Below are 23,849 nucleotides of genomic sequence, written 5' to 3'. Positions count from 1 at the left end.
GCGGCGCGGGCGCCGGCGCCGGCGGAGCCCTGGGCCCGGCGGGGACGGGAGGCCGCGCCATGAGCCCCGCAGCCGGGCGCCCCCCTGCGCCGCGCGCGGGCCGCGGCGGACGGCCTCTGCTAGCCCGGGGCCCCGCCCTGGGGCCGGCGATGTGCTGCCGGGGCTGAGAATGATGGTAGATTGCCAGGTGAGTGCCCCGCCCGGCCGCGATCGCCCTCCCCGTCGTCGCGGGTGGAGGGAGGACCGTCTGCCCCCCTACCCCGACTACCCCGCCCACACCGGACCCAGCCGGGAGGGAGAGTCCACGCAGAGCGCGCGCTTACGCAGTTCCGTGTCCAGCCCCTCCTGGTACGATTGGGAAACTGAGGCCAGGAGAGGTACAGGGGCTGGCCCGGGGCCCACGACGGAGTCGGGTGGGAGGGGGGGTTAGACTCCAGAAGAGAAGGAAAGGTTCCAGCCTCCTAGTTCAGGGCTCAGCCACTCCCATGGAGTTTCCTTGGGGAAGGAGAGCCCCTGACGTCCTGGGGGGACCCTTGTCCATCCCCTCCCCCTCCCACGAGGGGCCGCGTCCTCTCGGCCTCCCGACGTGCCCACAGACACACACAGTGACCTCACAGGTGGAGACCATGGCATACATTCAGGGGAGCAGTGGACGCGGAGATGACAAGGGGGAAAGAAGAAAGCTGTAGGAAGAGCCTCCACCATGGGTCAGGACCATCCGGTCTCCTGGCAACAGGCTCAGGGCCCCAGGCTGAGGGACAGAGATGCCAGGGGCAGGTGGGCAGGTTCCCGGGAGTCGACCTGGGCAGGGAGCATCCCCAGAGCAGCCTGGAGAGGACAGTTTCTGGGGTCCTGCATCCACTGCTCTGGGCACCTGGAGCCACGATGAGGTTCGCCCCTAGCGGAGAGGGAGCTACAGGAGAGAAGTCCTCGGTTTACTCCGCTGTAATTTAGGGTGCACGGCTGGGGTGATCTCGAGGGTTCTACAGCTTGTAGAAGAGTCTGTTGGCCTTGGTTCTCCATCCATGACCCACTGTGCTCCGAGTCCTTGGAAAATACTATCTGTTCCCTTCAGTCCTTCTGAACACGTGGCAGCCTGGAGGGCTGGGGACCTGGGTGGTGCAGAAGGAGGCAAAGCCCTGGATCACTCTTCCAGGGGCAAAGTGCCATCTCGGTTGGCACCTGGGGTTCCTCATTTAGAAGGGGGTGGAGTTAGTTACCCCCAGCTGGAATGAGGAGGCCTCCAGAGGGACCTGGGCACCAGGACAGTGGAGGGGAACAGGGCGACAAGGGCAGCTTCTGAGGTCCTGCACAACGCCCCTGGAGCCAGCCAGTCCGGCTCCTTTGCCCCTGTGAGGGAGAGAGAGCCGCTGCCTTGACTACACCCAAACAAAGGTGTGTGTTTTGTTTTCTGGTTTTTCCCTGTCTGGGGCTGCAGTGCTGGGGCTGATCACGAGGGGGCGGGCTGTGCCCACAGTGCTCAGTGGTGGCGACGGGCGCAGCGAAGGGACCCCGGGGAGTCCGGCTGCCTCCCACCCAACAGGCAGCTTTTATTACTAGCCTCCACGTCCGCAATATGAGCGGCCCAGAGGCAGGAGGGGGCTCTGAGATCCTCTGTCGATTCAGCGACTGTGCCCCGGGCATTCACCCAGGAGCTGACGGCTCAGAGGGCAGATGGACAAAAAGCAGGAAAGTGAATCCATGGGAGAGAGAGCAGCATGTGCTCCCGGGAATTGAGTCAGGGTCCCAGAAGGAGGGTCAAGAACCCCTGTGGGGGGTGGTGTCTAAACGGCCCCCATGGTGAACCTGATGCTATGACCAGAAGGATAAGAGGCGCCAGCCTTGTGCACTCTGCGAGGAGTCTGGAAGAAGGTCAGAGATGCAGAGACTTGGAGACAGAAGCCATGCTGGCCGAAGAGGAAGTGAGACAGGGGCCAGCGTGGCCGTGAGAGCTGTGGGCAGAGGGCAGAGAGGAGGGCAGGGCGAGAGCTGGAAGGGTATCCTGCGGTCTGTGCCATGTGACAGAATCCCCCTCCCTGGGTGCTTACAGGGACACGCATCGACCATCTCACGGTGTCTGGGACCAGGGGGCTGGGCTGGGGTCTCAGCCAGGGTGGGCCCGTCTGTGAAACCATTCATGGGTTATTGGTGGGATTCACCGAGGCAGTGGATGTGCAGAGGGGTATTCATTCTGGAAGGAGATGCCCTGTGTTCAGGGATGATTTGAGGAGGGAAATGTGATGCTGAATGGGAGGGTGGTGCCTGGGTCTGGCATCTGTTGAGTGCCCTGGCTGCGCTTGGCCGGGGTAGCGGAGAGATGGCTTGGCCCCAGGAGCCAGGTGTATTCGTGTACTGTGGCTGCGGTAACAAAGTACCATCAACCATGTGGTTCAAAACAACAGAGATTTACAGTCTCTTGGTTCGGGAAGCCAGAAGTCCAAAATCAAGGTGTCAGCAGCACCAGGCCCTCTGAAGCCTCTAGAAGGGGGATCCTTCCTCGCCTCTGCCAGCCTCTGGTGGTTGTCGGCAATCCGTAATGTTCCTCGCCTTGTAAGCGCATCCCTCCAGAGTCCGCTTCCGTCCTCACTTGGCCTCCTCGGTGTGTTTGTGTCCAGTCTTCAGTCTTGTCTTCTTATAAGGACACTGGCCATTTGATTAGGGCTCAGCCCACTCCTGAATGACCTCATTTTGATCACATCTGCAAAGGCCCTATTTCCAGAGAAAGACAAATATCATATATCACTTATATGTGAAATCTTAAAAAAAAAATGGTACAAATGAATTTATTTACAAAACAGAAATAGAATCACCAATGTAGAAAACAAACTTACGGTTACCAAGGGTGGAGGCGGCGGGAGGGATAAATTGGGAGACTAGGGTTGACATATACACACAACCATACATAAGGTAGGTAATTAATAGGAACCCACTGCATAGCACAGGGACCTCTACTCAGTACTCTGTCATGGCCTATACAGGAAAAGAATCTGAAAAAAGAGTGACTATATGTATATGTGTGCTAAGTCTCTTCAGTCATGTCTGATGCTTTGTGACGCCAGGGACTGTATAGCCCACCAGGCTCCTCTGTCCCTGGGGTTCTCCAGGCAAGAAAACTGGAGTGGGTTGCCATGCCCTCCCCAGGGGATCTTCCTGACCCAGGGACCAAACCGCAGTCTCCTGCGTTGCAGGCGGATTCTTTACCACTGAGCTGCTGGGGAAGCCTGAATATGTGTATATGTATCAATATAAACAGTCACTTTGCTGTACAGTAAGTAGAAACTAACACAAAATTGTAAATCAACTATACTCCAATAAAATTTTTTTTTTAAGTGCTGCTAAAAAATCCTATTTCCACATCAGGCCTTATTCACAGGTGCATGAGGTTAGGACTCCAACTTATATGTTGTGGGAACACAGGACAAGGGCGTTGGAGTGATCCTACCCCCGAAGGCCAGGTTCCCACATGTCCGCAGGGCTGGGGGAGCGTTTGGGTCTGATCAGGTCTCTAGGATGTGGCCCCCGGCACAGGGCTGTGGGGTGTGAATGGAGCCGGGGGGTGCCCGGTCAGGGACAGCCCAGCTCCCCGGCTTGGGGGCATCCTGGCACAGCACCAGCAGGTGGCACCGTGCCCTGCTGGTGGCCACCCTCAGTGGCCACACGACAGAGACAAAGGTCTCACCTTCTGGTTGCGAGGAGACAACACGCTCAAAATTGTAAACAGATCAGGCCCGCAGTCATTTCAGGGGTGACGCACGGTGGAGGAAACCAAACAGGGCGGGGCCGCAGGGGAGTGACTGGGTGGCGACCTGGATGGGCAGCCAGTGAGCCCGGCCCGGGTCAGGCCCACGTGGGTTGTCAGTTCTGCACTTTTCCTGCTTTACCTGCAAGCCGAGCCGGCTGTTCTCAGTTGCTTGCAGGGGCCCCTGCGGCTATGATTACCCTGGCGGTTTCCAGACAGTTCTCCCATTACTGCAGGGCCAGGGACCGTGTGCCCCAGATGTGGGGGGACGGGGCGAGAGGGACCCTGAAGGCAACCACGGAGATGCATGGGCATGCAGGTGGCGGCTGGAGAAGCCCCTTCCCCAGAGACCCTGCCCAAAGAAGAGGCGATGCTGCGTCGATTTTCCTGCTGCCACCTGGCAGGGTTCTGCCCTGTTGTACAAAGCTGGGCGTTCCCTTTGGAGCTGCGAAGCAGGGGCTCTGGGCTCCCCAAGGGAGAGTGGGCATCGCCGGGCATCAGTGAGATGCAGCAAAGTGCCCCGCGTGGCCCTGACCTGGGAAACGGAAGCCATCTCTTACCGCGGCTCTCGGGTGCTTCTGAATCTCACGAGGCCGGGGCCAACAGCCTTTGGCGGTGGGTCACTGACTGGTTCACACAGCAGACCCTTATCCACGGAGACTCAGAGCTGAGAACCTGGCCTGCACGGAGCGCCTTGGCTCCCATCCGAGGGGATAAGACCCCGTAGAGGAAGAACGCAGGGACAGGGTACAGGGCAAGTGATAAATCCATGGGGAAGGCGCTGGGCCGGGAGCCTGGGGACCTGGCTCTGCTGGCCACTCTGCCGTCAGGGGCACAGTAGCCATGGGGCCAACCCTCCGTGGAATGACCCCACACCTCCATCCGTCCCAGGGCAGGTGCCTGCTAACGACAGCCAGCCCATGGCACTTTCCCTCTGCCCACGCTTTGGCCACAGTGTCTCGTTCTATCTGCAGGATGGCTCGTCTGCCATAGCCACTGATGGTTGGGGAAACTGAGGCCCTGGAAGTCCAAGGGGGCTCCCGCAGCCAGGTGGCGGCAGGGCTGGTAGGGGCACGTCTCTGCGTGCAGACAAGCCTGGGAGGGGCTGGGCGTGGGTGCTGGGGCCAAATTCCTTCCAATTACAGTGGGCTCCCAACGGTCAGGGCAGGGCCGGCCCCAAGGTGGTGGTTAACAGCCAGAGCAGAGGCGTAAACAGAGCTAATGAACCCCTTTCGCCCTCTCCCGCTGTAATGAAGGCCTTGGACTCTGTGCTCTGCATTTTCTCAGGATTCGGGGTTTTTGAACCTCAAAGAATCTTCTCCTAGGGTCATGGCTCGGAGGTCTCCCTGGTGGGGGCGGGAATGAGGTTTGGGGACCTTGATGAATCCTCCTGGGGCTGCCAAGCCAGGGAGAGGGAGGTGGAGATAAGAGGGCATCCCCCTAAAAATGATAAGCCCCGGGAGAAAGAGTTCCCATGGCAACCTGGAGCAGTCGCTTGGCAACTGCAGGTCCCCAAAATACTTGCCTGTAGGAAGGCTCAGGGCCGGGGCTTTCCCATGGCCTGTGTGTACGCCTTAGCTACTCGCTGACCCACACCACCCTCTACTTCCACCCAGCAGCTTCACCCTCTGAGCTTTCCTGAAGGAAACCCTAGCCTTCTCCCCCACTCCCCATTACCCCAGCCTGCCAGCCAGCCATCTGGCATCAGGCCTGGCCCCTAGCAACGTCCATTTCCTGGAGACCTGCGTGACAGCTGATGGTAGCAGAATGTCATAAAATGCAGGGTCAGAGGGCACAGTGGATGGAGCCAGGCACCAGCCAGAGCTGGGGAGAGCACGGCGCCTTGTGCTTTGTACCCCCTGCAACCTGAAGCCATGAGCAAGCTAGCCTGGAGCAGGATGGCCAGGCAGGGTGTGGATGGAGGGGGGCAGTAGGTGGAGCCTCTGGAATAGGGGATTTCGGTTCTGGGCCAGTTTTGAGACTGGCTGTGTGACCCTGGCATGCCCCCTCTTGCTAGCCTCAGTTTTCCCATCTTAGCCCCATCTACCCTTGTATCTCTGTGTTCACCATTCAGTGCATCAATTGTGCCACTTATGGGGCCCTGGGGTGGGAGGGTGAGGGGCCAGGACCAGGCCAGCCACCGTTTCTTCTTCCTCTGCCCACCTGCATCCATCTCCATGCTCAAGGGGAGGCAGGCGGCCTTGCGGGGAAGGCCACTGGCTTTGGAGACAGACACCTGTGTCTGTACCCCAGCTCAGGGCTTAGCCTCGAGTGACCTGGAACCGGCACTAACCCCTGGTGTGAGGACACGGGGGTGCCGTGGGGAGGGAAGACATTCCGGCCCCGTGGGCCTCCCATGGGACACTTTACTGTGTGGGAGCTGATCCTGTGTCCAACGGAGCCAAGCCCATGGATAAGGCCCGTGTCTGGCCAGGATGGAGCCCCTGACCCCAGGACAGAAGGGCGTGTTGGAATGCAGGGAGCCTGGTTGGGGCCAGGCCACCCAGGGGTTGGATTTGGGAGCTAGGCAGGGTGTGAGCCCCTCAGACATTCTCTGGGGAGGGCAGTGAGGGATGGGACTGCTGGTGACCGCCCCCCACCCCCATACACACAGGGGTTTCTGGGTGCCCTCAGGGAGCCAGCATCCTAGTCTGACCGGGTCCATGCACTCTCTAAGTGACCTCAAGCCATCACCATCTGTGCCTCCCTGGCCGCATCTGTCAAAGGCGGAGGGGGCGTGCCCACCTTCGGAGTTGGGGGAGGCCCCGGTGGTACCCGGTAATGTGCTGGGCATGCGGGCTGTGCGCGGGGTAGGGGGTCCTGACCATCCTGGCCTTGACTGCCCAGCCCCACCCCCGGCCCCGTGGAGCGCCGCCGGAGGAGGGGGCGGGGCGAGGGCGGTGCAGACAATGGCCCGGGTCCGGGGCGCCGGCGGCTGTGCCCGGAGCGGGGCGCGGGGGCGCGGCCGGCCTGGCGGCGAGAGAGGGCGGCGCGCCTCTGCCCGCGTTCATGCTGGTGGTCCCGCCGCCGGGCGCGCGGGCGGACGAGGTGAGCCACGGCCCAGTGGGCGGCCCGGGAGGAGGGGCAGGAGGGAACCCCCGGGCGGGGACGCCGCCCACCTCCTGGGTTTTGCCGCCGGGCAGGAGCGCCGTTTACCGGATTGAAGCCGCTGGACTCTCCTACTCACCCCGCCCCACTGCCCCTGCAGAGTAAGAGGCGGAGGGTCCCACCCCGGGGTCTGGGGGCACCCCAGATCCTCCCCCACTTTCTGGCTTGGGGATCCAGAACAGATTGCCTTGGAGAAGGCACAGGGCCTCTTCTGGTACCACCAGAGAGTCCAGATGTGCCCACCTGACTGTTTGGAGCTGGGATGGGGAGGGGCAGTTCTCTGGCCAGTGAGTGGCCCTGAGCCCAAGAACTTCCCCCCCACCCCAGCCATCCACCTCCTCCCCTCTTGGGAGTCTCCCCTGATCACCGGACTTGTCCCAGGAGGCCCTTTCCCAGTAACTGTCCAGCTCAGAACTGGGAGAGTGACAATGTGGGGGCGGGGGTGAGGGGCAGAGGACTCTCTTTAAGCCCCAGGGCTGCCTGCGCCTGACTCCATTCCAGAGAGATTCTTGCTGGGGTCTACTCCCATCTGTCTGGGCTGTGGCAAAGGGCGGGGGAGCCCAGCCCGGACCATCCCCCTCGCCATCTATCAGGGAGGCCCTGACTCCCCCGGGCGTTGGGGCGTGAGGCTGTCTAGAGGTCAGAAGGGAGAGAGAAGTCTGGGTTGGGGAAGCTCAGGCCCTGGAAGGCTGCCTTCCCTGAGCAACGTCCCCAGGCAGGCGGGCTTCTAGGAACCTCCAGGCCCCTGTTTCCCGGAAAACCTGGCTGACCCCCTGACCGGCCCTGCCTCCCATCTCCGCTCCCAGCTGCGTTCTGTGGAAAGCATTTTAGGGACAGGTTGGCAGTCGGGCCCTCGCCCTTCTGCTTTTACCGTCCCTCATTCGCCTCTCCTACCTTGCTGCGTCCTCCAAGAGGAGGCAAGAACCAGGGAAACTGGCTAGGGTGTGCAGCATCCAGGCAGGCGGGTCCCTCGACTCTTAGGTGTCTTGGCGGTCTCACCTTGTGGACTCCTGGAGGTCAGAGTGTGTGAAGCCTCTGGCCCAGGCACAAGCAAGCCCTATACAGGTGCCGTGCGTGTGCATGTTCACTCACTTCCGTCGTGGTCGACTCTGCGAACTTGGGGACTGTGGCCCACCAACTCCTCTGTCCATGGGATTCCCCAGGCAAGAATACTGGAGTGGGTTGCCATTCCCTCATCCAGGAGATCTTCCCAACCCAGGGATCGAACCTGCATCTCTTATGTCTCCTGCATTGGCAGGTGGGTTCTTTACCGCTAGCACCACCTGGGAAGCCCACAGGTGGCAGGAGATGTCTTTTCCCCTCCAGGAAGGCAGGTGGCTAGGTGGCCCATTGGCTGTGTGGACAAGTCGTGACTGCCTTCAAGGAGCTGGAGGCAGGGCCCCAACTTGAATTCACCCGTATTTCCAGGTGGGGAAACAGGGGCCCCGAGAAGTTGAGACAGTTGCCCAGGCCATATGGTGAGATGGCCTTCCTCCCTGAGGCTGGTGCCTCCAGCACTCCACCACCCCACCCTATCATAAGGTATGCTGACCAGGAGGTTGCCCTTTGATCTTCTAGTTACTGGGAGTTGAAGTTCAAGGGCGAGGCAATCCACCTGGCCTGAGGTCCTGGCCGGCTCGGGAGCTGGCAGGTGGGCAATGCCGGGTGTGGAAGGGCTGGACTGGCAGCAGATGATGGCAGTGCTCCAGGATCTCAAGAGCAGTTTCCTCCGCAGCCCCTTGGGTCCAGGAAATCCCTGCACAGGGTCAGGCCTCCTTCCCCTCTCACTCACCCTGCCAGGAGTGGGCTTGGAGCGTCCCTGAGGAAGTGTGCTTTCCAGGCCTGGGGGCACGGGGTGGCGGCGTCTGCCAGTAGGGCCAGGGTCCTGGGCCGGGGTGTGCCGTCTTGTACCTGCGTACCTTGGGAGCCTCCCCGGCCTCTGAGTGAATATGTGACCATGTGTCAACCCGGTGGTAGCTGAGCGAGCACATGTGTGAAAGGATGTGTGCAGACACACGACTGGTGCCTGGGGAAGGGAGAGCGTGCATTGAGAAAGCGCGTGCACACGCATGCAGGCATCTTGCTTGTTCAAAGCACCAGGCCCGAGCCTTGGCCGTGAGGAGGGCTGAGTGTTCATGCCAGACCCCCCAGCCTCTCATCTTTAAACGGGCAGGCGAACTTACCAGCTCACAGGGCTTTAAGGTGCTTGGCGCACGCCTGGCACATGCTCGTGTGCTCTCGCCCGGCAGTCGCACGGAGACCTGTCCAGCTCGTGGAGAGTCCCCCGGCAGGGGAGGCCACCTGGTGCCTTGATGCCCTCTCGCCAGTCCCAGGCATGAGCAGGCGGAGGCCGAGAGGGGAGCCCCTGGCGTCCTGTCTTCTGTGGGAGATACCAAGGAAGGAGCAAAGTCCAGGGCTGGGCAGAGGGACAGTGGGTGGCAGGAGGGTGGGACAGAGGCTGTGCAGCTCAGCCCCAGAACCTGGAAACCCAAGGCGTCTTCACCCTGCCACCCCCATGGCTGGCTGGAACTCCGTTGCTGGAGAAGTGTGGGAAAGAGGGCAGCGGGCACCCCCACCACCTCCTGGCAGCCATCTGGAGCTCCAGGTCCTTTCCAGAGGCCAGGACAGCTCAAGAGGTCCTCTCTGAAAGGGCAGCCCTGGCCCCCTGCAGGCGGGTGGCGGGGTGGGTGGTGGCACCGGGCACGCAGTGTCCCTGGCACGGCGGGCAGCCTTCTCACCACAAGAGCCCGTTTGTCCTGCCTCCCCTGGCCCTGAAGCTCCCAAGTGACCAGGCTGTGCTGGGCACAGGGGCTTGACTGTGGGCTCAGCTTCTTCATGGCCAGACCACTGCAAAGCAAACTCTGTGTAGCCGGTGAGCAGAGTTCCATTCCCCAAGAATCATTACTGAGCAGGGAATTCAGGAATGAGGAAAAAGTCTCCAGATTGAACCAGAGCTGAACTGACTGCCCACCTCCCCCAACCGACATCCCCAGGCAAGCGGGCTTCTGGGAACCTCCAGGCCCCTGTTTCCCGGAAAACCTGGCTGACCTGCTACTCTGACTCCTCTGACCGGCCCTGCCTCCCATCTCCGCTCCCAGCTGTGTTCTCTGGAAAACATTTTAGTAACAGGTTGGCAGACAGGGACTTGCCCTTCTGCTTTACTGTCCATCGTGTGCCTCTCCTGCCTTGCTGCCTCCTCCAGGAAGCTTTCCTGGTCATCTTCCCAGAACAAAGTAGGTGGCCCTGAACTGTTGAATATTTTCAAGTCCTGGAACTTGGAAGCTGGAGGAGCCACCTGGACCAGGGAGTGTTTGTTGAGAGCCCACAGTGTGCCAGGGGACCGTTCTAGGCATCGATATATCAGGGGAACAGACTCCCTGCTCTCAAGGAGCTCACTCCCATTCCAATTTTTAAGAGAGGAAAGAACTAAAAAATCCTCAGAACACCAGTTATCTTTTGTGATGGTGTGTGCGTGCGTGTGTGAGTGACATAGTCATCCATCTACCGATCGACTGGGCCAGGCATCATTCCAGCCACTTGGGCATGAGGGGCGAACAGGGCAGACTGAGCTAGAGCCCAACTGAGTTGGGGGACACAAACCAATCCCACAGTGGATGGCTCTTTTATTGACATTTTGTTAATGTTACTTTCTTAGCTCATCCTTATTCAGAGCTGCAGCTCCCCAGTCCCATTGTTGTTCAGTCACTAGGTCGTGTCCGACTCTGCAGCCCCATGGACGTTAACCTTCAGGCTCCTCTGCCCATGGGATTCTCCAGGCAAGAATACTGGAGTGCGTTGCCATTCCCTTCTCCAGGGGATCTTCCCAAGCCCGGGACTGAACCCCAGTCTCCTGCATTGGCAGGCGGGTTCTTTACCGTCTGAGCCACTAGTGAAGCGCCCCAGCTAGATCCTGCTGGGCTCGAAGCCAGTGGGAGCGGCTGGGGCAAGGCCCGGATTCTCAGATTCTTGGCTTCTTGGCAACTTGTGTGACTCGGTGGGCTGGTTAAAGGGGCCAGCGGTCGGGCAGCCGGAGCAGGGGAGCCCTGCGGCGGGTGAATCAGTAATCAGAGCAGCTGACCGCGGGGTTACTGTCCCGCCTGGGGCGGGGCCAAGCCTCAGCCGCCAAACTAAGCACCGCCCCCTCTGCAGTCCTGGTGGCTCAGCTAGTAAAGAATCCGCCTGCAATACGGGAAACGGGAGATTCCGGTTCAATTCCTGGGTCAGGAAGATCCGCTGAAGGGATAGGCTACTCACTCCAGTATTCCGGCCTGGAGAATCCCATGGACTGTGTAGTTCATGGAGTCCCAGCGTCAGACTGAGCGACTTTCACTTTCCTCTGGCTTTCTCCCCAGGGCTCTGCTGCTCTGACAGGCCCTGACTTCTCCCCAGCCTGGAAGAGGGGGCAGAGCCTCCCCGTTAGGCATGTGACCTTTCATACAAGTCACTCTGAGGCTCTGGCTCCTGATGGTCCTCCTCTAAAGAGGAACCCCTGCTGGTGGAAATAAGAGCAGAATCATTCTCAGCTCTTAGAAAAAGCTGGGAGCAGTTTGGGAACACCAGCCTCAAAAGCCAGCCTGCTGTGTGGCTTTGGGTGAGTCTGGTGCTGTCTCTGAGCTTCTGGCCCCAAGCTGCTCACCTGCAAACCTGCCTCATACATTGTGACTGTTAAACAACACCCACCCTGGCACATCAGTGGACAGCAGAGATGAGGGGGAGGGGGGTGGACCCCTGACTCCGGCTTAGAAGTTGGATGTGAGGGAGGCAGAGGACATGAAGCTGGACGGCATTCAAGGGACCAACCAGCCTCCCTGCTGACAGGGACCCAGCAGCGCCAGGCTGGACTTGTGCTGCCAGGAACAAATCCACTTTAACCCAGAGCTGAACAGAGGAAAGCAGGCTGCCCTGGGGAGCTGACAGGCCCAGGCATAGCCCTGGGCATGGCACTGACCCACTGTGTAGCCTCAGGCAGCTTGTTTGCCTTCTCTGGGCCTCAGTTGTCTCAGTTTTACAACAGAGTGTAATTACGCTGGCTTCATCTGTTTCCCAAACGCCGAGTGCAAAGGTGCTTTGTCCCACTGAGGAGCACCAGGGACAGGGCCAAGCTGGGTTCTGGGGTTGGGGCTGGGACTGGGGGGACGTCAGTAGCTGCTTCTGCCTGCAAGGCTTCTAAATGTGGGCGTTTGCCTTGGAGGGAACCCCCGCCCCGGACCACAGCCCTTTCCCGGTTTGGGGGGCTGAGTCAGTGGCGTGCATGGCTGCAGCGTCACCCCTACCTTGCAGAGCCAGGCCAGTGGTGACCGTCTGTTGAGTGACTTGATGATGGGCCTCGGGTTCCCAGAAACGAGAGGATGGAGAACCGGGGCTGCCCCCCACCCCCAGCAGGACCCCGAGTCAAGTCAGGAGCCTGCAGGAAAGAGGAGTGAAAACCTGGCCCTGGGCCTCTGCTGGCTGCTTCCTGGAAAGGATGTTGTGCTGAGCAAACAGCCTGAAGAGGAGTCACCACTCTGGCTCTGAGTCACAGCGCCTAGCGACAGCCCAGCAGTGTTTATAAACAGTGCGTTTCACACCGGGGCCTGCACCCCGCCCCCACCCCCGCCCTGAGCCTGGAGGGGATGCCCAGATGCAGGAGACAGCAGGACCCTCTCCCTCCACCCTGGAATCCCTGCCCGCCCCCCAAGAGCAGAATTCAGGGCACACGTCTGTGCGTACACGTGTGCTCACCAGTGGGGTTTTGTCGGTCTGAGCTCCGTGTGTGGCTGGCCACGTGCCTTATTCTGGGGCCACCTGCATCGTGGGCAGAGCGCTAACGGCAGGTCACGTGCCCACAGTGTCCTGGGACAAGTGTGGGAGGCAGGTTAGCATCTCAGGGCTGGTGTGAATGTCCCCCGAAGCCGCGCCCACCCGGAGCTCCATGCATGGTAGGGGCATGGGATGGAGGTGGAGAAAAGTGTTGGGCGGGCGGCTGGTGTTGCAAGTGGAGCGCCCCTAACCGTCCCAGCCCCAGAGCCCTGGCCCTCCATGTCCGGTCTCCGTTCCAGGCTGTGACAGTGATCGGATGGGCCATGTGGTGACACAAGGCCGGCAGGGAACAAAGGCCCCTCTACCGTCCCGGGTGGGAGGCGGGGTGGGCGGGCCCCGCCCCACGCCCCGCCCTGCACCAGGCCCCGCCTCCTCGGGGCTCCGGCCTTTCTTGCCTGCAGCTGGTCCTGTCCTGCCCCCTAGCCTGTGACTCAGGCCCTCTGCCTTCCGAGCGGCTTGGGGCCCACTGCTCTGGGGCAGCCCTGTCTGGGCCTGGCCTAGCTCGCAAAGGAATGGCCTAAATGGCTCCGAGGCCAGGTTGACCTATGCAGAAGGTTGGGGTCTTTGGAGAAGAGCGCTCAGGAGCCATGGGCGGTAGATGTGCCAGTTGGCACGGAGCTTGGTGCCAGGGAAAACGCTCAATAAATGCCTGTCGAATCTAAGGCATGAACACACAGGCACACCTCACTGGGCAGCCTGTTCCTTGTTGGTTCCTGTAACCCCACCCTCACTTCCTCAAGGGCCTCTGGAAGCTCTCCCCCTCACCCCCAAATGCGTCCACACAATTGGAAAGGCTTGTTGGTCCCCACACTGCCCACTGATCCCTGCCACGGGCACTGGGCCCTGGTCTCCTTTTTCATCCACAGTTCCAAAGGCTGGGGAGAGCTCACTGGTCCACGTCCAGGGCAGGCAAACCGCATCAAGGGATGCCCGAGGTCATACGACCAGTCAACTGGCAACATGGCAGAGAGAGGCCAAGGGTGGGGTCCTCCCAGGGCCCCACCCCCCACCCAGGGCTGTCCCCCACCTCACCCAGGTCCTGCTGGGGCCTGCCCGGGGCTTCTCCCCAACAAGACTGAGCACTCAGGGGAGCCCTGCTCTGCCAGCCTGTCCTCAGGAAGGTCGATCAGACCACGTCTGCCAGCCCTCTTGGCCTCGCCTCTGTGGGACCAGGGCTGCTTTGTGGTGCCCAGTGCGTGCTCGCTGCTTTTAGACGACAAACGTTTCCAAGTTTTCCCCTGGGACCCGGTTGTAGGGCTGCATGCTGAGCACCCAACAGGCCTCAGAGTGTCCTCTGGAGCTTGCTCTTGGAGGCAGAGCCAGGCCGTGGTACCCCCGGTGCAGGGCTAATCTCCGCCAACATCCACGGAGTGTGTGTTGAGTGCCAGGCCCCGGGGCAGGCGCATGACCATGGGAAACGATCAGAGTGTCGCCCAGAAATCAGGCCTGTGCTGAGTTCTTGTCGAATCCGGCAGTGTCCTTGTGCTCATTTGACAGATGAGGAAACCAAGGCCGCCAAGTCACTGGCCCAGAGTCCCAGAGCTGCTAACAGAGAGCCCAGTCACCTCTGCTGTTTCTCAAAGGTCCAAATTAAGTGTCTCTGTGCGCACGAAGGGCCAAGGAGGCTGGGGAGAAGGAGCAGGGGGCCCGAGGGGAGGTGAGCTTGGGGCGGTAGTCAGGGCTGACTCAGAGGAGTCTGGAGGCGGGGACAGCGAGGACTCTGAATTCTTCTGTGGGTTGGACAGAAGCCTTTGGAGGAGTTTTAGTGTGGGAGACACGTACTGGGTGCAGGCATGAGGGAGGGTGTGGGGGGGCAGGAAGGCTGCTGCCTCAGGGTCCACCTGGAACCCCCTGCCCCTCAGCCCACCCACCTCCCCTAGAGCAGGGGTCCCCAGGCTCCGGGCTGTGAACCAGTACCTCCTGTCAGATCAGCAGCGGCCTCAGGTTAGAAATAAAGTGCACAGTAAATGTAACATGCTTGAATCATCCCCAAACCATACCCCTCACCCCCAGTCCGTGGACAAACTGTTCCACGAAATCGGTCCCTCGTACCAAAAAGTTGGGGACCTCTGCCCTAGAGAACCCCCTCTGCAGAGGCTCCCCCGTCCAGGGTGTCCTTCCATGAAAGAAATTCTCCTGCTCCAACAGTGTGGTTGGGGTATGTGAAGCTGTAATTTGAAAACCTCTGTACACCACACCCCCTCCCATAACGGATCAGAAACAGCGAGGCTCAGAGACAAGAGGAACGTGCCTGTCCCAGAGGAAGGCAGTGTCAGCTGGGGGCAGGAACTAGGTCTCGGTTCCCCGGCTCTGAGCAGCCTCCTCTGCTGGGTCCCCTGCGCCCCCAAAGCCACCGGAAGAGGATGTGAAATGCTAGCTAGCTTGGAGAGGCAGGGCTTGGCGCCAGGCAGGCAGTCTGGGCCCCTGCCTCTCCTCCAGGAACTGGGGGCCTGATGTGCCTGTGGGCTGGTTCCGGAGCCCCGGTCCATCCCCTTCTCCTCTCGGCCCCCACGATCCTGTGTGTCCAGCCGGCCGCCCGCCAGGGCCCGAGAAGGGTAAGGAGGCAGCCCAGCCTTTGGGTCACCCTGGCATCTTTAGCTGTGGGGATCTGGGCTCTGAACGCTGAGGCAGGGAAGGTACGTATGTGGGCTCTGCAGAGGTGTGCACAGACACAGGACCCAGACTCTCCCTGTGACATCTTGGGCAAGTCCCTGCTCCCTGCGGCCTCAGTTTTTCCATTTGTCAAAGGAGTATGTTGGACTCAACTCATAGGTTTCAGTGTCTGGTCTGTGGTGAAATGAGAGAAATGGAGACAAGGTCATGAGTTTGCCTTAAAGCCAAATATATTCATTTAGTGACCGCCTGTTTTTTTTTTTTTTTTTATTGTATGCCCTCTTAGTTACTTTTGGGGGATCTGTTCTGAAATGATGATAATGATGATGATGACAGTTTTTTGGGTTTTTTTTAACTACCCTACTTGGCAAAATAAACAGTTGCTAACCCTAGGTTGGTCCCGGCCATTTAAAATTAAATCCCATGTCTAGGTGGCAGACGTGGAGGAGTTCTGAGGGCTGAGTGATGGGGAAGGCTTCCAAAATGAGACAGTGGCTTAAGAGGAAACAGAGGGTGTCAGGGGGGTCTCCTGTGCCCCACAGCAGCTGGCTGGACTCACTCCTGGCTGGTGGCTGCACTGGCTGAGCTGTCTTGATCTCTGTGACTTGTCCCTGGGTGGTGATTTTTTTCTCCCAGGCAGGGGGAGTGAGGACAGGGCCTCAGGGTGTTGGGGACACAGCTGGGCCCTCCCCGCAAGACAGCAGATCTGAGCTGGAACTACTGGCCGGGTTTGGGACAGTCCACCCGCCCTTGGCTGGCCCTCAGCCTGGTAGGAGCAGGAATTCCTGGCCTTGCTTGTCACAGGAGCAGGTATGACAGCCACGCGGGTGACACCAGGCCTAGGTACTCGGGAGCCTAACTCCACTGGGGCCAGCGGACGGGCAGGCAGACTGGCAGAGGGCCTCCCCGGGAGCCCATCCCAGGCCCACCTGCCTCCCTATGATGGCCCGGCAAGCCAGGCCCGCCGAGCCCAGGGGCAGGAAGGGCTGGGTGTTCCTCGCCTGTGTCTCTGTGGTGACTGCGAGGAGGTGGGCCATCGCCCGCCACGCTGCCCTCCAGAGCCCCACATCTTGGCCGAAGACACCTCTGCCGGCACCCGCCACTGAGGTGAGTTTCCAGGGCAACAGGTGCTTCTAGGTTGTGGCTGGGGCCCTCGACTTCCTCCCCTCCCATCAGAACTGGTTGAAGGAGTTTGGCTGGAAATTGCCTGGAGAGGCTCCATCTCCCAATATGGATGTGAGCGAAGTGGCTGGGTGGGGGGCGGGGTGGGGAGGAGGCTTGCTTGCCACTGGTACCCGTGTATGCCCACCCGGCTGGCCGCCTGTCTCCCTGCTCCCGCCTGGGCGGGGTGGCGTGGCTGGGGATTGTCTTAGCAGCTCCTGTTCAAGTGATTCTTCTCAGATTACAAAGCTTCTGTGCACTGTTTTATCTTCTGCTCCCCTAAGAGCCAAGTGGTGGTGGTATTACTATTCTTGCTATTATCTCCATCCTCCTGATGGAGAAACTGAGGCTCTGGGAGAGGGAACTGAAGCTAGGAAGGTGCAGAGCAGGGACCCGAATACAGACCTGGGCTCTGCATTTTAAGAGTTTCCCAAACCTGCAGGCCCCCTCCTCCGCCCTGGGTGCAGCAGTCTGCCGGTCAGTGTGGGCTTTTCAAGGGACGAGACCCTGCCTCTCTGATCTCTGTTTTCGTGTTTTGGGTTCAGTTGCAAGTCTCAGTGGCCGTTTCCTCCTGTTTATGTCCTCTCCTTTTCCCTGCCACCCCGTGCGGCATGCAGGATCTTAGTTCCCCGACCAGGGGTCAAACCCGTGCCCCCTGCATTGGGATCAAGGAGTCTTAACCACTGGAGCCCCAGGGGAGTCCCTCCCCCTTCTGTTTCTCTTCCCCTCTCCTCTCCTGCACCCCCTCCTTGGGCCCAGCACCTGTTGGACAGGTGGCCTTTAGGGGTGTCGGGCCCTGAGCGCTCTGGGAGTGGAGGACAGTTATCAGAGTGGTCCTTGGTCTTACTCTGTAAGACCCTGGACGTCATGTGTCCTCGTCTTGAGTGCCCCCCACCCCCAGCATCCTGAAAGTCAGAGTCGGGGGGCCGTACCCACCCCTCTCCAGGGGAGGATGGGGAGCCAACTCATGGCTGGTCCAGAATGCCGGAGTCTAAGTCCTGGGCCGTTGCCACAGATCCAGGCGTTGACTCATCTTGTCCTGCTCACGCTGGGACAGCAACGCCCTGTGAGGTCAGAGATTTGGGGTAATGATGTCAAACCCCTCCACCCCAGATGGTCTCCTGGTTATTTGGAAGCTTCATGTCCCGCCTCCTGACCTCCTGGGAGCCAAGCTCCCAGCCCCTGGGGACTCCCTGTTGCCCCGAGGAGGAGGCCGTCCCTGGAAGTTCCCAGGAACCAGGGGCGGAGGAGGTGGCCCGCTGTGCCAACAGCTCCCACACTCAGCCCAGGTGCGTCACCTCCTGCCAAGGTGTGTGCTCACCTGCCCACAGAGGGCCACCCCAGGACCCAGGCAGCCAGGAATGGTGACATCAGGTCAGGGAAACGATTGAGGAGCCTGGCCAGGCCACGCCCCGTCCGTGAACTCCCCAGACTCTAAATATAGATCAGAAAAGACAGACCAGGTGACCTCCACCCGCTCAGTGAGAGATGAAAGGTTTTCCAGCAAGGCCTGACCTGAGTCTGGGTCAGTTCAGTTCAGTCGCTCAGTCATGTCTGACTCTCTGTGATGCCATAGACTGCAGCACGCCAGGCCTCCCTGTCCATTACCAACTCCGGGAGCTTGCTCAAACTGAGTCTGGGTCCCTGACTGCTGTCCCTCACTGGGTCACCAGCTCCCTCGGCACCGTGACCGAAGTTGGAGGAGGTGATGGCCAAGACCCTTGTCACCTGGACGTGGCCTTTAGCCAGTTCTTGCTCTGAGCCACCAGGTACCTGGAGTGGCACCCGAGGCCCAAACCCCATTCCCTGGGACCTTGTGTCAAGCAAAGGGGTGGATTAAAAGTGGGACGCATGGGCCAGGCAGAGAGAGGATGGCTTGAAGCTCTGGGGACTGCAGCCTTTCTGTGTGAGCCTCCCTGGGCATCGTGAGAGAGGACCCCAGAGATACCAGCTGAGCTCACACCAAGCAGTTGGTCTTTTGTCTGAAGGCAGAGGTTGGGGGCGGGGCAGGGTGAGCTTCGAAGGGTCAAGACCCCTCTGGCTGCTGTATGTCTGGGCACCAGTGATTGGATAATAGCAGGCAGGGAAAGGGGCCCCAGAGGTTTGGCCTGAGCACACCTTTCTCTTAAACCGAAGGCGGCTACTGAGGGGCCTGTGAGCCAGGGAGTGAGGGGAGGCCCAGTGGGGTCTGGGGCAAACCCATGAGCACAAGGCCCGGCTGCAAAGGACAAGTGTCCGTCAGCTGCCACCCAGCCTCCTGTCATGCGGGGACACAGACCTGGTGTGGCTGGATTGTCCCAAGTTACGGGAGCAGCCAGAAATGAGGACTTTTATGTGAAGTCACCTGACCTTTTACTGTTGGCTCAAAAATTGAAAAACACTTTGCATGCCAACCAAAACACATGTGGGCTAGGTTTGGCCTGGTTCTCTTCCTGGCTGTCAGCTCGAAACCTGTCTTTTAGGCTTCCTGTGCGGGGAGCATCTTGATTACAGGAGTGGTCTGTACAGTGATGTTATCCAGGGCTCCTTGTGATCTCCAGGGAGGGACGGGTGCACCCCCCCTCCGCAGGGAAAGGTTGGAAACCTGGGGCAACGAAAGCAGGGAGCGATCCCCATTCCTATAACCCTGCACTTTATACACAGCTTCGTGTCTCCCTCCCAGCAGACCCTCCGAGGGCCTAGGTCAACAGAGCTTCGATTTCAGACTGGCCCGAGGTCACAAGCCCCATCGGAGCCTCGTGATTCCGATTCTGCCCACTGCATCGGGCCATTGTGTTGTCTGGATGCTCTGAGAGCCACAGGCGCGTGGGAAGTGATGAAGCGGGGGGAAGCCCTGCGGTGGGCTCCAGGTCTGGGGATTGCTGTCCTCCCTTCAGGGCTGAAGGAGCCTCAGCAGCATTAGAGGATGAATCGAAACAAACTGTGTCCTTTTTCTTTCCTAACGTCTATTATGAAAAATTCCCCAGAACACAAAAGTGGAGAAAATGGCGTAAAGACACGCAGCTCTCCTCATCCCCCTGCGGGGCTGCTCTTGCTGCTTCTCCGTGGGTCCTCCTTCCCCACCGCGGACCACGTTGACACAGACCTCGGGTACACGGCTCCGTCCGTCAATACTTCAATAGGTTACGCTAATAGTAACCAAAATCCCATGATCACATCCCAACAACGATGTCAGCTATCATCAGAGAGCCAGTTGCTGTTTACTCACTCAGTCGTGCTCGACTCTTTGCGACCCCGTGGACGCAGTGTGCCAGGCTTCCCTGCCCTTCACTGTCTCCCAGAGTTTGCTCAAACAGATACCCAGTAGTGTTGAAATCACCTCAGTTGTTCCTTAGGTTGTTTTTTTTTTTGTGTGTGTGTGTGTGTTGTTTTTTAAACAGTTGCCCTGTTTGAACCCCAGCCCAGAATCCACATGTTGCATTTGGTTGCATGTCACACCTTTATTGTAATCTACACTTTCCCCCTTGCGTTTTCCCCTGAAATGTATTTGTTGAAGGAACTGGGTGGTCTGTCCTGCGAAGATTTCCAGAGTCTGGAATTTGCGGGGTGCGTCCTCGTGTGTGTTTAACGTGTTCTTCTGCGCCCTGTCATTCCCTCAGTGGTCGTTGTGCGCAGAGGCCTGGCTGGATTCAGGTTAGGTTTTCAGCAAGAGCGCTTTCCTGGGTGGCTCTGTGGTCTTCCCTGCGGTACCTGCAGTGCCGGTTCCCTCTCTTTAGGGCTGCCCTGCCCTTGGGAAGACATCTCCCTGGCAGCTTGGAGGGAACATCATGAGACAAGGTGCTTGAGGGCTGGGGAGAGGGCCTTGCACGTGCGAGGTGCCCGGGGATTCTCAGTCCCTGGTTTGGTTTGGTTTTTAAAATATTTATTTATTTGGCCACATCGGTCTTAGTTGTGGCAGGTCCGCGATCAGGGATCGAACCTGTGCCCCCTGCATCGGGAGCACAGAGTTTTAGAGTTTTAGCCACTGGACCACCAGGGAAGTCCCTTCTCAGCCCTCGTTAAGGTGCTTTACCTGTGCTGTCCCTTTGCTAAATGGGAGAAAGCTGTGCCTTGGAAATACGGTGACTTGAGGCGGGCAGGGTGGGTGGGGGTGGGCATTGGCCAGAAGGGAGGGCCACACAGTAAGAAAGGAGTGGAGTTGGGCTTCAAACCCAGGCATTTCAGTGCCCGGTTCTGTACTACACTGCACCCCTGGGAACTATGCTAATCAGACAGACACCAACCAGAGGAAACCAACCCCCTGCCCCGAGCAGATGATGTCTGGGCAGCTGGATGGGAGGCAGCCCCACCAGCTGTGCTGCTGTGAGTGTGGTGATGGAGCGCCCTGTCCTCGCCTCTCCACTTGGCTTGGGCCCCCTCACCCCAGTCCCCTTGACCTTCAGGGTCAGAGAGGTGGTGAGCCTGGTGCACTCAGAAGGCACTCGGCTTCTGCGGGCCTCTTTCCCAGCTGGAAAGTGGGCAGAAGCTTGCTTGCCAGGCCCCTCCCTGGGAGAAAAGAGATAAAAGGAACCCAGAAGAGATAAAGTGAGTGCGGTCAGGTGCTTAGTTCCCCAGGCTCTGAGAGACTGACTCAGAGAGAAGCTTCTAGCCTGAGGCAGTGTCCAGCCTAGAGGTCACCCCTCACTTCTCTTGGAGAGCCTCATTCCTCTCTGAACATACATGTCCTACCCGTCTCACCCTCCCCTGGGGCTTCCTAGACAGCCTTCTTGGGATCTCTGCCCCAAGCCAAATCTTGCTCTAAAAACAAAAACAGCAAACAAAACCCAGTGTTTATTTTTATGTATGCGTGATTACTAAAATATTTTAGAAAAATTAGCAAATTCTGAGACTTAAGAAATGTGTAGCACTGCCCAGAGATAACCACCATTACCTTGGCAAAGTAGGTCCCTGTAGTCATATGCACACGTGTAATGTCAGCTTCTGAAAGCATGTGCTGTATCCTGGGTGTCTGACTTGCGGGCTTCCCTGGTGGCTCAGACAGACGGTAAAGAGTCTGCCTGCAGTGTGGGAGACCCCAGTTCAATCCCTGGGTCAGGAAGGTCCCCTGGAGAAGGAAATGGCAACCTATTGCAGTATCCTTGCCTGGAAAATCCCATGGACGGAGGAGCCTGGCAGGCTATAATCCATAGGGTCACAAAGAGACTGAGCGACTTCACTTTCACTTTCACGTTCATAGCTGAGCATCTCCCTCTGGGCGATGGTGAAGGACAAGGAAGCCTGGCGTGCTGCAGTCCATGAGGCTGCAAAGAGTCGGATACGGCTGAGCAACTGGACAACTCCCTGTGTGATGGTCCTCCTGTGGTGGGTCATGGCACACGGGGTCTTGTCAGTGAGCCTGCACAGAGTGAATTCCTTTGAAAGTGAGAGTGTTAGTTTCTAAGTCATGTTGTGACCTCATGGACTGTAGCCCACTGGGCTCCTCTGTCCCTGGAATTCTCCAGGTAAGAATACTGGAGTGGGTTGCCGTTCCCTTCTCCAGGGGATCCTCCCGACCCAGGAATCAGTGTCTCCTATGACACCTGCAATGCAGGAGGATTCTTTACTGTCTGAGGCCCTGTGGCCTGTATTCCTTTGGCAGAGTAGTATACATCCAGAGCAGTACATGGAAATCCACGTCCCCACTCTGAATGCAGGTTACTTCCTAAGAGTGAGGTTGTCATATCTAAGGGCATGAGTGTTTTCTAAAATTTTATTTTATTGAAGCAGAGTTGATTTACAATGTTATCTTAACTTCTGAAGTGTACAGCAAAGGGATTCGGTTATGCATATATGCATGCTTTTTCATGGCATGAAGGTTTTTAATGCCTATAATAGAAGTCCTCAAGCTGTCTTCCGTGGGTCTTTGTCAAAGCCTTCCTTGTGCCTGAGGGAGGACCATGCACCTGCTGCAAATGCGCGCTGCACATCTGGTGGGCACACAGGTCAGAGGGAGCAGGTGGGGCCCGCTGTTTATGGATACCTGCGCGGGGCTCAGGGTGGGTGAGCCAGATATGCTTATGAGCTGAGGAGTCCGGACCCGCCCCCTCGTTTTGCAGATGGGAAACTGAGGCCCAGCGGTACGGAACCAGTTCTGGAGAGGTGGGTGGCATTGCTAGGGCTGCTGACAGCAACCGCCAACCGCTGAGAGGGCTGAGAGCTGAGGCCAGGCGGGGCAGGCCTGGGCAGTGTGTTGGTGTGAGGGAGGGACATTCTCACTGGTTTCTAGAAAGAGCAGCTGAGGCTCCCCAGCCAGCCCTCAGCATCCTCAAGGGCAGGCTACCTGGAGACCCCCAGTACTCAAGCTTCCAGGGGTCCTAGCCAGCCAGGCTAGTGGCAGGTGCGTGGCTGGCCTGAGTCCCTCGTGACCCTTCACTCTTGAATGTGGACCCCCAAGCTGGTCATGCTGAGTGTGGACTCTTCCCCCTTACTCCCCTGACTGCCCCTCCTCCATCTCCTTTCTGCTGGTACCTCTTCCAGGTAGCCTTATGGCTGAGATAGCCCCGGCAGAGGCCCTTCCCCCAGCACCACACCCTGACCCCTCAGTTCACTGCAGTTGCTCAGTCGTGTCCAACTCTTTGCGACCCCATGGACTGCAGCACGCCAGGCCTCCCTGTCCATCACCAATCCTGGAGTTTACTCAGACTCATGTCCATTGCTTCGGTGATGTCATCCAACCATCTCATCCTCTGTCGTCCCCTTCTCCTTCCACCTTCAACCTCTCCCAGCATCAGGGCCTTTTCAAATGAGTCAGTTCTTAGAATCAGGTGGCCAAAGTATTGGAGTTTCAGCTTCAACATCAGTCCTTCCAATGAATATTCAGGACTGATTTCCTTTAGGATGGACTGATTGGATCTCCTTGATGTCCAAGGGACTCTCAAGGGTCTTCTGCAACATCACAGTTCAAAATAATTCTTTGGTGCTCAGCTTTCTTTATAGTCCAACTCTCACATCCATACATGACTACTGGAAAAACCATAGCTTTGACTAGACGGACCTTTGTTGGCAAAGTAATGTCTGCTTTTTAATATGCTGTCTAGGTTGGTCATAATCCTGACCCTCAGGACGGTCAAATAGAGGTGCAGGGAGGACCCGGTCCTCACGCCAGGACTCAGTAGCACATAGCCAGGTACAGGCACCTGGCTGAGAGCGTGCCATACAGCGATTATCAGCTGTGATCTTCCTGAAGAACCCGAAGCTCAGAGAAGTTAAGCAATTTGTCTTAGGTCACAGAGCTAGTGAGGGGCTTAACTGGAGTCTGTCGCAGATGGACACCCACTGCTTGGCCGCATGTCAACGCGTACCCCACACACCTATACAACCCGTGCACGGCGCCCGCGCCCGCCACACACACTGACACTCACACAGACACACACACGTGCTCTTCCCTAAGACGCAGCCAGCAACACGCGGCGAGGACGCGCGCGCGCGCGCGCGCGTGCACACGCCCCTC

The 23,849-nt window shown here is 58.7% G+C and overlaps 1 protein-coding gene and 1 long non-coding RNA gene across 2 annotated transcripts in view; one reads left to right on the top strand and one right to left on the bottom strand.

The window, feature by feature from the left end:
* The first annotated feature begins 115 nt into the window (after positions 1 to 115).
* RALGDS (ral guanine nucleotide dissociation stimulator) overlaps positions 116 to 23,849 on the top strand; it is a 48,493-nt gene continuing 24,759 nt past the window's right edge. The window contains exon 1 of the mRNA XM_040225487.1: positions 116 to 187. Within this exon, the coding sequence (XP_040081421.1) occupies positions 170 to 187 (18 nt within the window). The 5' untranslated portion in view covers positions 116 to 169. The remainder of the gene's footprint in view (positions 188 to 23,849) is intronic.
* Positions 10,467 to 12,288, bottom strand: LOC120852131. Its single transcript, XR_005718480.1, has 2 exons — positions 12,121 to 12,288; positions 10,467 to 11,026 (listed from the first exon to the last, which is right to left on the bottom strand). It is a non-coding gene; the product is annotated as an uncharacterized LOC120852131 (long non-coding RNA).

The sequence above is a fragment of the Oryx dammah genome, unplaced genomic scaffold (assembly GCF_014754425.2).
Source record: "Oryx dammah isolate SB20612 unplaced genomic scaffold, SCBI_Odam_1.1 HiC_scaffold_25, whole genome shotgun sequence".
In the NCBI taxonomy this organism is placed as follows: Eukaryota; Metazoa; Chordata; class Mammalia; order Artiodactyla; family Bovidae; genus Oryx; species Oryx dammah.
This window is presented reverse-complemented; position numbering and strand designations above follow the sequence as displayed.